This window comes from Macaca nemestrina, chromosome 9, assembly GCF_043159975.1.
Source record: "Macaca nemestrina isolate mMacNem1 chromosome 9, mMacNem.hap1, whole genome shotgun sequence".
NCBI classification, from domain to species: Eukaryota; Metazoa; Chordata; class Mammalia; order Primates; family Cercopithecidae; genus Macaca; species Macaca nemestrina.
The window spans coordinates 52,388,629-52,404,099 of NC_092133.1; the positions used below are offsets into that span (position 1 = coordinate 52,388,629).

Genomic DNA, 15,471 nt, shown 5'->3' on the forward strand with positions numbered 1-15,471 from the left:
CTTACTCATTTGGAGATCATTGTGAAAGCCCCATCGATCTGTCCTTACACATTTCTAGTTTTGACTGTATCCTGACAGAGTGCCTGATGAATTCAGTCCATGCCACTGACATATAGGTTAAAAAGTATAAGAAGAACAAACATCATCATACATTGCAAAGAAATAATTTTGGATACCTACTATGCAATAGCTGCTGTATTTGGCAGTAATAATAAATGGAAAAAGAAGACAAAGTTTTAGCACTAAATTAGAAATGTAAATAATACTTACAATAAAATTTGGTGAGTGCTAAACTCACACATTGTATGCTCAGATGCAGTGGAAATCTTCACACTTTGTCCTGAGATATGCTGAAGACAACTGATAAATGCATTGTTTTTTTAAGGATCTGTCAAAGTGCTAAAATGTATTTTGTATTTTTAAGATAAACATTATAAAGTTGTGATAGTTTCCCTATCTATAAAACATCTTATTGCTGATACATATCTACCCCATTACATTGTTATAAAAACAACTAATGAAAATAATGGATATGATACAGTATCAATTAGGAAGAGATGCAATCAAGACATTTCTTATCAAAAAGTTTTTTTTGCATTTGCACTGCTAACAGGTATTGCTATAGCAACTCAATTATTTTGAAATATTCAGAGATTACATTCAAACATCATACTATTGAAAATCAACATTTTCACTTTTATTATTTATCATACTTTTAAAATAAAAATAACACTTGAGATTCCTTTGTTCAATTTTTCCAAAAGACAATATTATAAATTATTGTCTATAGGTAAACAGAATATTCAACAACAATGAGTTTAGGGAAAAAAATAAGGAAAACCACCCCCAAACCTCACCATCCTATACAGACAGTTCTTATCCCCATGTGTATATGTTTGATTGGGTAAGGGTGAAGGGCAGAAAGAGGCTGGGGAAAGTAATTACAAAGTATATATTACAATACAAAAAATGAGAAGTGGCTTCTAGAAATTTGAAATTTGAAAGCAGGTAAAAGTAAATCACTGTGGAGTCTTTAATATAAACTTTACATTTCAAACATGAAAGCTTCAAGAGGAGGATCCAAAATAACAACATTGAATCATAATACTGTAAGTTTTTTTTAAACCAATTTTATAACCATTTATGATGGTGGTTCACTCACCTTCTCATAAGTTCTTCAGGGTTCAGGAAACTGACAAACAGGTAAGAGATAGTCATGCAAGTGATATGAGAAGAAAAAAGGGGTGGCACAAATGCTGATATAAATGTGTATAATTAAATGACTCATAGCAGGAAAAATGCAGCAACCGAGTAAACAATTTCCCAAAGAAAGTACAAGAACAAAATATTCTAGACTCAGAGTGACAATTAGAAGTTTCACTGATTTACATACAGGTTGAAGCTGAGCATATTATAAACCTAACAAACAAAACTTTTATCTGGTCAGGGATCAAAGAATTCATTAGTCATGGTAAGACTCATGTTTAGAGAGTTTATAAACATTGGGTATCTTTCAAATGATTCAAACTGTTCAGTCTTCCTAAGAACATAAGAATACTTTGACTTACCATATATTTTAAACTATAAATAGCTCAGCAATCAATTTTTCAAATCAATATGTCTTGGGATTTAAGCACAGAATATTTGAGACTGAAGGAATAGTGAGTAAAGCACTATATGGTAACACATTTTTGCACCTTTAATGTGGGAAATGGAGAATTTAAGGCAACAAGCATTCCTGACTTTGACAAAAATCCGTCTTAAAGTGGAAATTCCAGTTGAAAATTGCGTGTGCCTATAATTTTTTTTTTTAATACTGAAGGTAAAGATCTTTCAAACAGTAGCTTTTCCTAGCCCAACACGTGTTTAATTATTATCAACAATAGTTAGAGGTTTTCCTCAAATATTGGCTTACGGAAATCAGGATAGTGTTCAGAATGTTTAAACTCTCTGATATCACAACCTCAATATTTCAGTGACTTCATATAATCATAATGTTGTTTTTCTGTTTCCCACATCTCACTCACAGTAATCCAACACAGTTATCCTTACTTAAACCATTTTCTTCCAAGTGACAAGGATCCAGTCTCTCTCCATTTTGTGACTCTACCTTCCTCATGCTCCTCAGTGTCCTGTCCAATTAGTCAGTAGACAGAAAAAGAATGGAAGATGGAATGTGGGAGGATTTCATGAGCTGGAGTTGAAAGTGGTATATATCATTTCTTCCCACACTCTTTTAGCTATAATCCAGTGATATGGTTTCATCTAATCCCAAAGGAGGATAGCGACTGTCACTGAGCTCTGTGTTTGGTGAATAGCCAGTAAATTGGGCAATTTATCTTTTCATAGATAAGGATTTCTATTTTCTGAGTTTATTTCTTATGGGAACAAAACAAGATTTTATACTCACTTTATCTAACGTCATCTGCTTTTCAGGCGTGTGTGTGTGTGTGTGTGTGTGTATGTGTGTGCGCGTGCGCGCAAGCATGTGTGAGTTTAATAAAAATATTACTTTGCTAAAACTCTCTAAAGCAGAAGTTTGTTTTCACTCTACCATTACTATCTTTTCAGCATCATCTTTCTGCCTCAGGGTGCACATCTTTTCTGACTTCAGACTTAGGCCAGAACTCAGTGCTCCCATCACTATATCATACCCAGCTCTTCCTAGTATAACAGTACTTTAAACTCCTTTCTGGATGTCCAGTCCTATTCAGAATGTACATGTCTATTGTTGCATAGTTTTAAGTATCATCTTGTGAGTTGTTAATATGCTAAAGTCTTAATGAGTAATAGTATAGGGTTTCTCAGAAAATGGTCCCTAAATCCACTACATCAGAATAACCTGAGGCATTTGTTAACTTTTGAAAATCTAAACCAGGAATTGAGAATTGCAATCTCCCAGAGATGACTGAAACCTGCATTTAAAAAACCACTTCCAAGTGGCTCTATTGCATGTCAAATTTTAAGAACTAAAAGCTCAGTGGTACTATCTTCCAAGATAACACATTTTGATTATTACAGTGACCTTCATATAATTTCATATAACCACATAACAAATGTTATATAAACCTCAACTGAGATCAAGTAAAACAAGTACACTGTTCTCCTCACAAAACTTAAATATTATTCAACTAAGACAAACACCCAAGAGACAAACATCTCTTGAATTCAAAGACAGTACGAAATGTGAATGCTGCTCCTAATACAAAATTTAAAAATGAACCAGGCTGCCATTTAGATTCTTTACAAATAAACAGGAAACTCAGGTAAAAAATAGCAAACAGCTGATAGCAATCAGAACTGCAACTAAGTTAGATGAGTTTCCTGTAGCTTCCAGGTGTCTTTTTAATGGAAATAAATGACTCCTTAAAAAATAAAGCAAAATAAATTAAATTATGAAGAGAAGGATGCCTGACAACAGTTTAGAATATATGTAAATGAATATATATTTTTAATATATTTGACACTTTAAGATACCTAGCTAGATAAACCAAACCAGGTCATCAAACAGCTTTATAACCTATGTTTACAAGATAAAAATTAAGGTAACATTTTTAACAGACAGTATTATTTTATTGAAAAGAACTTTAATGAAGATGTTTTTCTTAAATAACACCTTTCTTATTGGAGACTAAGTTTTCTAGAAATACATAAAATGCAATGCAAAGGCCTAAATCATTTCATTATTTAAATAGAAAACAAAAGGTATGCCTTGAGGGGCATGGAACCCCATGGTTTCAGTTTGTGTACTATACAAAATATATGCAGTACGTAATGATGATTGTTAGAATTACCTGAATATTTATTAGACCTTCCTTTTTGTTGTGATAACATTTCTTTACTACTTCTACTCTTTCATATCACCACCACCACCACCACTGCCACCACACCAAGAGTTAGATTTAGCTAGTTAGTTCCTGAAAATTCTTGAGATGGGGGTAGATACAGGAGTGAAGTGGGTAAAAGAGAAAACCTCTTCTTATAATACCAATGAAACTTTGTATAAATCAAATACAATTTTTATTATTACTTCCTCAAAAGAATTACAGCACCCTCCTGCTACTGCCAAGGATGACATAGGCACCTAATGTATGGCACTTTTTCTCTTTAAATTCCAAGAATCTGAATACTGTTGAACATAATTGTTAAAATTAAAGTTATTAATAGAGTCTTGTTGAAAAACTGTGATTTTGCTAATTAATGTGAAATAGATTAGTATTCTTCAATACAAACATTTTGTATTATTCTTTATTAATACAAACATTTAATACAAATTCATTATGGATGAGTTTTTTTTCCATATTTTCAATTCTTAGTCTCTGAAGCCTTGATAAGGAGGCTGTTACTCAGGCACAAGTGATTTTGCATTGCTGAAAATGCTTTCCAATGTTCTTAGGAAGCCATGAGTCTTCAGTGACTTATATACCGAAAAGCACTGAGCTGTGGGTTGGATGGTTCATCACTTTCCAGTAGATGTGTTTTTGATTGCTAACTGTGACCATCCACGAATACTAGTGCCATTTAACTACTTTGGGAATTATTTTAGTGGCTAGCATGTATAGCTATTCATAATTATGATAACTGTATTTTTAAGTAGTGACTTATGTTTAACTAGAGGCATTTAAGCATTTAGAAATAGAAGCTCCATTCTGGTGCCACTCCAATGTTCCTTTAGTGTATCTAATTGCCTAAATGGATTTCAGCTCTTTAGCTGCTGTCATTATAGCAAGCTCCAATAATAAGCAATGGTTACTCAGGGAAATGTGTTTACTTCGGGAGGATGGAAGCATTTGCACTGCTTTCTAAATGTGAATTCTGCCCAGAACTCATAAATGTGCTCATCAATGGTGTGACTTCTTTGATAGCTCTATTTCAATATACTAAATTGCACCTGGAGATTATTTGACAAGGTAGGAAAGAAAACTTCAACAGGTTTCCATGGCTTCAGGGTGAAGACTTTGAATCCCTATAGTCATCAGGGTAAAGATAAAGTCCTTGTGAACTCACTATTCCCATTTCCTTCTTTCCATCTTCTGCTCCAAACTCTGCTTGGCCACTTGCATTCCTGATTCTATCAGTCTCTCACTTCCTTTATTTCACTTATGTTTCCCCTGCTTAGTATTACAGATTACCCTTGGTGCTGCCAAAACATCCTGCTTCTTAGTCTTTGAAAATGATAAACATTGTTTTAATAGAATTATTTTTCATAATTTTTTTTCTTTCCTGACTCTAAATTTAAACTCAAAGAAGGTAGGACTATTGAGTTTTTTCTTTTTAAAAGATTCTTAGAACTTATGTTCAGCACATAGCTGACATTCAATAAATGTTTGATGAAATCTGCCTCTGGATAATTTCATCTATTTGAAGCTAAGCTTAAGAGGCAGCTATTTGTAAAATATTCCCTAATACTATACAATGAACATTTACTAAGTAAGTATATTTAATGTTGAAGGTACTGATATATGTTCATTTGTGGATGCAAAGATGTTATGTCCCTGTGTACAGGAATTAGGAGAGCAAGTGGTTAATGGCAGGGTCTGAATCTGAAAAATATCATAATATCCTTCAAGTAGTCACTTACTTCTTCCATCTTATTTCCATTCTCCCTGGCTACGTTATGTATGTATATATGTATAAAGACATACTGAGAGACAGGACTAGCTGGATTTCCTAGGCTGACTAACAATTTTTAAGCCTAGCTGGGGAAGGTGACTGCACCACCCTTTAAACAGGAGGCTTGTAACTCAGCTCACACCCAACCAATTAGGTAGTAGAGAGCTCACTAAAATACCAATTAGGCTAAAAACAGGAGATAAAGAAATAATCAAATCATCTATTGCCTGAGAGCACAGAGGGAGGGACAGTGGGATATAAACCCCAGGTATTCGAGCTGGGAGTGGGCAGTCCCATTTGATTCCCCTCCCATTGTATGGGAGCTGTTTTCACTCTATTAAATCTTGCAACTGCACACTCTTCTGGTCCCTGTTTGTTCCGGCTCCAGCTGAGCTTTCGCTCACTGTCTACCACTGCTGAATGCGGCTGTTGCAGACTTGATGCTAACTTATACCCCTCCAGATCTGGCAGGGTGTCTGCTGCCCTCCTGATCCAGCGAGGCACCCATTGCTGCTCCCCGATTCAGGCTAAAGGCTCACCATTGTTCCTGCACAGCTAAGTACCTGGGTTCGTCCTAATTCAGCTGAACACTAATAGCTGGGTTTCACGGTTCTCTTCCGTGACCCACAGCTTCTAATAGAGTTATAACACTCACCACAAGCCGCAAGGTACCATTCCTTGGAATCCCTGAGGCCAAGAACCCCAAGTCAGAGAACAAAAGGCCCGCCACCATCTTGGGAGCTTGAAGAACAAAGATCCCCTGTAACAATACCACATACACAGACATGTTCTATATTTTTATGATTGAATTTCTCTAGTGAATTTATCATTTCTTTCCTTTTCCTCTTATTTCCCTGTTGAAAACATACTGAAACAAAGTTATGCTTTGTAATTATTAACAGAATTTTCAAGCTAGAAACCCATGTATCTTCCCTCACAGTCTATTATCTTTATGAAGTAACAGAATGAACCTACCAGAGATAATGCTATACTTCAATAAATAAATTATTTCAAATTACTTTTATCTAACCCTCTTACATATGGAGACTGTGGACAGGCTTGTATCCCCAAAGAGAAGTATTTTTCCTCAAATGCCCATATAAAAAATAAATTATTGTTCAATGATTAGTGATAAGTATGAATATTTAATATTACTGCTTTTTAACTAGACTAATAAAATTGACATTTACTGTTTGGTTATTAAGATTAGACCCAGTTTTACAATAAAATTTCATATATTGGATAACCTGGAGAATCTACAGAATATTTTAAACAATTCATTTTTTCAGAAAACAAATTATTTCACTTCATGTTATTTTTTTATAGTACATATAAACAGAATGTTTGCACTAAACTATATTTTTTACATTTATTTAAAAAATTTTAGTGATAACCTTATCTAATAGTCCTATCACTTTCTGAAAGCATGATCCTGAATTTTCTCTGGTTTCATCAAACATGATTTTAGGTATATAGTAATCTACCACCATAAACAATCAACTTCTACATTTGGGTATAATTACTACATAATGCATGATGAAATGAATTACACACACCTTGGATAGTGTTTCCTAAAGTTCATCTGACAATTTAAAATTTAGAAATGCGTACAAATATGGCATCCAAAATCTAGTCTTTGTATATTACAGAGGTCTATGAAGGTTTTTTGCTTTTTCATAATTTTGATAACAGTTATAAATTTAAGGACATAATGAATTTATGACGGTTTTAAATGGGTCTCAAAACAATCTAGGATAGTCAGGGTTTCAAGAGCAAATTGTATCAGTGGGGCATGTTTGTTAATTAACGAATTACAAAACCAAATAGCAAGTTCCTCACAGTCCAATGTTCTATCTATAAAAAGGGTCATTTAAAAACTGGACTGGGAATAATAATGAAATAAAATTATTTAATTTCACACTCTATTCATATCTCAGAACTTATATATAAAAGAGACAAATAAAGAGGCTCAAAGAAGAGATATAAACATTCAATACAATTTATAGAAATTCTATAAGACAGGAATGTGGTGTATTAACCTCAGAAAGGCTCTACAGTAGAAGAAAATTAACATTTTGTGAAAATAGTTACGGCATTTTCAGAGTTAGCAGAAACTTCTCAGAAGTTATCACTAACACACTTTGTAGATATTTTATTCCCTTTTGGAAAAACAAGCTCATAAAAACAATACTTCAATAAAATACATACGTCTAGTATTGTATGACTATATACTGGTAGCACAGGGAAGAAAGCCATTTATTTTTAGAGATATTCAAAACCCTCACTGATCACCACTGCTGCAAAAAGTACAAGTTTAGCACTATAAGGAATAAAGAGCAGAGGAAAATCCCCATCTTGTTATGGCAGGGGAGAATATTAGAAATGAAACCTTAGTTTTATAAATTTCAAAACTGTACAGACAGAATGTGCAGTATTAGCTTTGCTGACACTATCTGGGATAATAAGAATATTTACTTGATAGGAATAAGTCACATAAATATAGAAGACCTTAATAATTTTAGGGGGGGTACCTTTGAACAAGTTTTATATCTCTCATGTTGTTTTTTAGAAACTCAGCCTAGTAACTGGTTAGATAAAAATGGTCAGAAATACTGAATGCAATGTGTTAAATGATTTTCAATGTTTAGAACTCTGTCAGAAAAAAATAGTATTTTGGAAAAAATGGATGTAATAGAAAAGTCATAATATAGAAGTAAAATTTTTTTTGTGGGTTACCTCTGTGAAATCTCATACAAACCTCCAAGACACACTAAAAATCTGGAATACCTCATATATGCATTGTGTTCCTTTTTCATTTTTGTCAACCATTTACATTTTCACCAATGTCTGTGGATCTACCCTCTATCAGGATTTTTCTTGAACCTGTGGGTTTAGTGATGAACAAAAATGATAAAGTCTCTTCCCTGTAAGAACATGTATAATGACTACGCATATACATAAGCCCATATGTAACTAGTAAATTTTAAGGAACAATATTCACAAGTGTCATACCATTTGAAGCAAATTGAATAAAAGCACAGTGAAATTACAAAATTTGGTGGATTAAAAATAACAGAAAATTATCTTAAATCCATTAAGGAACTAAACACCATTCCCAATACGTTTGAGAGGCAAAAGCAACAAAAGAAACTTTCTTGATTTAAAATGAAATCAATACTAAAATTATAATCTATTTAGAAATAATGAATGGCCTATGTATTAAAATATATGAATTATTCTCAGAGTGGTGGTCAAATAAAAATGTAAATATGTAAATGCATTTGTTGGAATATAGAACATATATGTATTATCAAATATTAATTTTTAAAAATCCTACAAATATTAAAAAAGCAGAAGGGAATAATAAAGACAAAAAATAATTAAAATGTATTAAAAGCAACATTAAAGAAAATAATGCCAACACCTGTACTTTTGAAAGACATATATAGTAGAAAAGAAGCCTCTGGGAAATACTAATAAGAAAAAAAACAAACAACAGGAATGAAAAATGGGATAGCACATAGATATAAAAAACATTACAAACATTCATTTTAACATTTCTAAGCGTTATACAGGTAATGCCCACAGGCTATTGACAGAAGTGAACACAAATTCTCTCAATGTTTGTATCAGGCCATAACGGTATAATTCAGGAAAAATAGGCAGCTCAAAGTAAAACTACATGAACTATATTAAACAGGGAGTATGAGATAGGCCAAAAAAGTTATATATTAAGAACCTTTCCAAAAAAGAAAACGAAGTGTCCATATATTAAGATAATTAAAAAAAGCTCATATGTATACCTACTGTATAGTCAAATACATTAAAAATTAAAAAAAATTAAAGCTCAAAATGTAAGCCAGAAGAAAATATCCAAAAGCAGTAGTAAATTGAGATCTAATACAACTTAATGAAATGAAAATTAAAAATCAAAAATTAAGAAATGGATGAAAAAACAATAGCTTGGGTATACAAAGTTAAAATAGACTTAGGAAAAGTATCTAGAATGCAATCTAAAGAGAAAGAGCAACGGTAACTACAAAAGAAAATTTGCATGACATGAAGAAAAAAGTTAGAAAATTTAATTGCTGTCTAATTGGCATCTTAGAAGAAGCTAATACACAAGAGGTGTCTTTTTAAACAGATAAAGCTGAAAATATTCCAGAATTGTTGAAAGAGTGGCAATTTAGAAAGCACAGTTAATTGCAAGTCGAATGAATGAATACATAAGTAAACCAGAGTCCCAAACTATTCACAATATAGTAAAAGTATAGAGCACTAAATACAGGTGTTATAAGCACCAAGTTGGTAAAAAAAAATTATAGGAAGGGCTTTTAAACTGACATTTGACTTCTCATCAAGGACCAAAACCAGATGACCAAAGAATCAGTGAGTTAATCTTCAGTGTGTTAAGTCACTACCAAGCATTCTCTACATAATAAAAACATTTCTCAAGAATGAGGATGAAATAAAAATATTTTCATAGTAAAATTTAAAGTATTATACAGTCTACAAACTCTAAGGGAATTTCTGAGACATTTATTTCAGCTGGAAAAAGTATTCCACATGACTCTGAAATGTAAAAATAATGTGGGCAAAAATAGTAAATAAATTAGTAATAAAGCATTGACTGTATAAAATAATTTAAAAAATTAATTTATGAGAATACGAACAGGCTAGAAGTAATAAACTGGACAAAAATACCTTAATAGTTTAGAGTGGGATGATCTGTCAATGGTTACAGCTGTTTAGGCTTCATTTATTAAGAAAAGGATCAAGAGTCTTTAATTAATTCTTTACCTTACTTGAGACATTGCTAACTATGAAAGCTAAACTAGCAGGTCTAAATGAGACTTTCTAAACAAACAACCAAAAAAAGCATGAAAAAACAATAAAAAATTAAAAGGCATGAAAGGGATAAAAAACCAAGAAAAAGCAAATAAAAAATTGACACAACTAGAAAATCATAAAGACAAATGTGAAACTGTTTTTTTTTTTTAAAATAACCCTTTAAATGCAATATACAAGTGGTAAATATAAAGAAAGGTTGAAACTAAAAAAGGATTGAAATTCAAGAGAAAGGATGTCAAGCAAAGGGTAACCAAAAGAAGTGACAAAGTTATATTAAAATTAAAACTATTAGTCTTCAAGGCTAAACACGTTAGCCTATAGATGAAGCAGGCTACCACACAAAGGTAAGAGTTCAGTTCTGAAGAAAAATATAAATGTAAATTTACATATACCTTAATAAAGGAGCTGCAAAATATGTAAGAAAATGGAACTATAAAGAGAAATGAACAAATCCACTATCATAGTTGGAGACTTGAACACACCTCTCTCAGGTGATACTCAGACAACAAAAAATTAAGTATATAGAAGATATAAATTGAAACAAAAATTGCAAACATAATCTAATAGAAAATACTGCATACAATCTAAAACGCATTCTTTCCAAAACTATGTAAAACATTAAAGATCACTACATTGAGGCTATAATTCACTCACCAAATTTCAAAGTTTGTTAAATAGATGACATTCTCTATAAACTTAGATTATCTTCCCACAATCAATAGAAGACCAAATTATTTTTCAAAGAAATTTATGAATCAATGAAATAATTATAACAGAATATAGAAAATGCTATGAATTGAATGATTGTGAAAATAAAGGAAGTCAGAAGAAATGTATAGCCTTAAATATTTATTTGAGAAAACAAATATTCAAGTACATGAGTTGATCATCTGATAAAAATAAGAGTTTACAAAATAAGAGTTTACAAAAAAGGTACATCTTCTCCATCTGAAAACAGAAAGTAGGAAACGATCAAGGTATCACTAGAGGTCAATGAAACAAAACATACAATAGTGGATGACAAAAGCCAATCTCTGAATCTTTGAAAAGAATATTATAAATGAACATCTGAAACCAGTGATCAAGAAATGTTTTAAGGCACAAAAAGACACTAAGAATGTTAACACTAGGCTATACAACCTAAAACAGTCAGATGAGCTCACTGTTACAGCTCTGGTTCACAGCAAGAACCTTAGCACAAAGAAAGGACTCAACAAACATTTGGATCCATGAATAAAATTTGGATTAGTGAATAAATTATCTTCCCACATATAACCACCTGCCTAAAGCAATCTCCTCCTCCTTGAATTAAATTCAGCATGTCTGCATCATAGGGGGAAGCAACCCCTGAGGCCCAAGGCCAGTACCCCCTCCCCATCTCCACACCCTGTGTTCAAACCAGTCCCAGCTCCTGTCATGTTATTGGCTTCTGAGTATCTGTACTAATAGTTCTTCCTGCCAGCATATGAAGATGAACAAATACGCAACTGAGAGAGATCCAGGGCTTTTAATCCACAGATGCCAGAGCTTGCTGGGATGTAGTCAGCAATCAGGCTGAACTCAGGAGTTCACAGTCTTTCCTGGAATGATGGTTGGGGGTGGTGAGGGAAGTCAGAGGCCTGGGGAAGAAGACAGGGGTTAGCTCTGGGTGGGCTGAGCAAGGGAATGAGGTGTTAAACTGTAACATAAGCTCTTTCCTGTTCCCACCATCCATCTGCTCCATGGGTAGCAGAGCTCAGATGCACAGAGAGGCTTTCCCTCTTTCCACACTTGCATCCAGGGACACCAAGGCCTAAGTTGGGTCTGACCTATTCTAGGATCTTTCTCCATGCTGTTGTCCTCCAGGAAGTCATGGCAAATTTGCATCTCCAGCAGGTTGTAGGCTGACAGCCTTGGAGAAATACAGTATAGACAGTGGGTAAGGCCAGTCTCGCAGCTTCTGTCTCCACCTGCCTGCCCATGCCCACCTGTTCCATCTCTCACTTACCTTGAAGGACACACCAGCATCTCTCCCCATAGTGTCTCCTGTACTCTGCTCCTGGGGTCGAGTCAGCTGCTGGGGTTTATCATCTGGAAGATTCTCTGCCTCAGCTTCAGCCTCAGGGAACAACAGCTTACCCTGCAGGGTATACAGAAGCTGGAGGAAGGTCTGGTACCTGTAAAGAGGAGGTAAGAGTGAAGGAAAGGAATCTCAGCTGGACCATTCTGAATCCGCAACCCATGCTCCCAACCTTACCTCTGCAGCTTGTCCTGCTCCTGTTCTGCCTGCTGCTTCAGGTTTCCAAGTTTCTGAAACACCCCCTCAAGCTCCTGCTGAGTCCCTGTCTTACGCTCCCTCACCTCTGCAGAAACTTTTGCCAGATGCTGCAGATGCTTCTCCTGCCAGGAGTGAGTGTGCAGACATTATGCATCAGATGTTGAGGTCTTAGAACCATCCCTCCAACCCCTCCAGCCTACACCCAGCTCAGGGCTCAGGCTCAATGATGAAAAGAGGGACTCTATTCACTTCAGAGTAGAGTAGGGGCCTAGAGAAAAGGAAAGATCAGAATGAGCTGTTCTAGGGTGAGGCATTCTTGGAGGGAAGGGGCACAAAGGTGATAACACTTATTTAACTTGCTATGTGCCAGGTACTATTTTAAGCCCTTGCTGTAATGATCATTTAATCATCTTAATAACTCTCTAGAGTAGGTGGTATTATTGCCTCCATTTTAGATAAAGAAACAGAAAGTTAGGTGACTTGCCCAAGGTCATGCAGTGGTAAGTGGTGATACTGAGATTCAAGCCCATGTTGGTATTTATATTATAGTGCCTCAAAGGAAGAAGCAAAACGAAGGTTTTCTAGACAGGGGACACAGTCCATACGATGGCATGGTGGTGGGAAGGGATATTCTCCTAGGAGGATGAACCTACCTGTTGTAGTTGCCACTGGTTCTGGGCTGCTCTGCGTTTCTCCATTGCCACTTGTTTCTGCAGACAAGCAAGGGAGAGGGACCAGGAGAAGAAGTCTATTTTTTCTGGCTGGAATTTTGGGAGATTGCAAGCTGGCACAACTCAGCTTGCTCACTCTTTCCCTCTTCCTATCTGACTGCCCTTCCCTCCCTGTACTCAGGACCCCTGGGTGTACCTTGGCCTGGAGCTGCTCAAAGGCTTCCTGGAGTTGTGTCCGCTTCCTCTGGGCTTCCTCCATCTGAGTCAGGGCCTTGGTGAGGCCAATTTTGATGGCCTCTACGTGCTCCCTGTAGGTGGCCTTCAGCTCTTTCCATTGTTCCTTAGCTGCAATTGCCTTCTGTCCTGAGATGAGCCACCAGGAATGAGAACATGAGTGAGGGTGGCCTGCTAGCCTGCCTCCTTGCAACACTGGGCCTCCTTCCCATCAGCCAAATGGGAGACCTATCTGAAATCCTCCTTCCTTCCCCACTCAGGCCAGATGCTACTCCAATCCCCTGCCTACTCACGGCTGGTGTCTTCAGAAGCCAAGGGGTCCAGACCCTTAGCAGTGTCCTCCTGAGCCAGGATGTTCTGCAGGAAGTCCACTACCTGAAGCTGGCTGCAGAGCAGCTTGTCTTTCTTCTGGGAGTCCTGCTCAGAGGGAGGGCAGAGACAGGGAACGTCCTTACCTCCTTACAGGTTTCCTTAAAGTCTGCTCTCTGCCAATGCTGCCCTGTATCTCAATAAGAGGAGCCAGGACCAGACCCTGGCTTCTGAAAGGCTCGCTCTCATCTTGTACATACCACCACAAACTCAACCAGGATCTTGGCTGGCAGTTCTGCCTCCTCCTGCAAGCCTACAGGTTCCAGGATGCCTGCCACCTCAGCCAGGACCCTGGAGGGGTAAGGAAACAGAGGAAATTGCAGCTTCTTGTGATGCTAGTTCTACAGTTCTTGTGTGTACACAAATGTGGATGTGTATATCAGTATGTATACTACTGAGAGTCTTGCCTTGACCAGAGTTTACACAAGGGCCTGAAGGGCCTACAGCCTGCAACGAGGAATGGAGTGCACGGAGGGCATACAGTGATAATACGTGCCCAAAGGAAAATCAGCAGGGTTAGTAGATAAGGAGTTTGAGAAAAACGCTGAGATTTTAAATAGGGAGTGTCTCACTGAAGAGAAACCATTTGAGTCAAGATGTCAAGGAAGCCAGGGAGATATGCATGAAAGGGGAAGAATGCTGGGCCTTGGGATCCCTCCTGGCAGTGAGCACCAGCCTTGGGGCAGGGTCTTGGAAAAGCTGAGAAAGGACTCAGGGCAGAGGGCTGGATGCCTGGCTCGACTCTAGGGTTTTTCATTATTAGGGACTGGAGAAGTCTACGGGGGGGCAGGGATGGGGATGAGAAGTGATTGGGAATGCGTCGTGTTGGGACAAGAAGACAGAAGTAAAACAGTCTCCTAGAGCACATCCTGTGGAGTATGTATATGTGGGGAGCGGCGAACGGTCCCCTAAAGGCCGTACTCCTGGAGCAGGCAACAGTCACCTCAGCAACCTAAGACGGGACTGCGGTGAGGATCAATTCACGGCAGGGTCGAACCTCAAAAGCTGTACAAGGTCGAGGGCAGCAATCATTACACATAGGGGCCCACAAGGTCCTCCCAGGCCCGCCCCCAGCTACCACTTGGCCGCAAACACTTACTCTAGGGCTGCAGCTTCCGCCTCTGTCTCCGCCGCCTCCATCCTTCTAGGCGCCGCGTTCAGCCGCCTTCCCACAATCCCTAGGTATATTTTGAATTCACAGTCGACTTCGCGCCGGGGCAGGCGATTGGCTGCAGGGATTAGTGGGCGGGCACCAACGACCATTGTGCGCTCTAATTGGCAGGCGCAGATTCGCACGTTGGCGTGCCTCGCTGCTTGGCGCAAGCGCGCTTATGGCTAGGCGCGCACGGGTTCTGCGCCTGCGCGCTAGACCGTACGCGGTGCCAGAGACTGTAAGCGGAGCTTGAATTCGGCCGCGCGCTGTGAAGTTCTTGCTCTACTGGAAAGAGGGAAAGTACTTCCTTGAGTTTGCGTTTT

The 15,471-nt window shown here is 37.0% G+C and overlaps 1 protein-coding gene across 7 annotated transcripts; it reads right to left on the bottom strand.

The window, feature by feature from the left end:
• Positions 1 to 11,293: 11,293 nt before the first annotated feature.
• On the bottom strand, positions 11,294 to 15,238 carry LOC105496642 (ZW10 interacting kinetochore protein). Of its 7 annotated transcripts, none has more exons than XR_011607766.1 (9): positions 15,095 to 15,238; positions 14,196 to 14,286; positions 13,920 to 14,043; positions 13,589 to 13,755; positions 13,375 to 13,431; positions 12,701 to 12,843; positions 12,452 to 12,620; positions 12,172 to 12,355; positions 11,294 to 12,083 (listed from the first exon to the last, which is right to left on the bottom strand). XR_011607766.1 is itself a non-coding variant. In XM_011767179.2 (9 exons), exons 1-8 carry the CDS (start codon positions 15,133 to 15,135, stop codon positions 12,314 to 12,316), a joined length of 693 nt encoding a protein of 230 aa, XP_011765481.1. In that variant the 5' UTR covers positions 15,136 to 15,238; the 3' UTR covers positions 11,294 to 12,083; positions 12,273 to 12,313. The 7 variants fall into 7 exon arrangements, 6 of the variants coding, with proteins under 6 accessions (XP_011765481.1, XP_011765478.1, XP_011765479.2 ...); XM_011767179.2 differs by having other exon boundaries at positions 12,273 to 12,355; positions 12,452 to 12,583; positions 12,805 to 12,843; XM_011767176.2 differs by having other exon boundaries at positions 12,273 to 12,355.
• Positions 15,239 to 15,471: the final 233 nt, after the last annotated feature.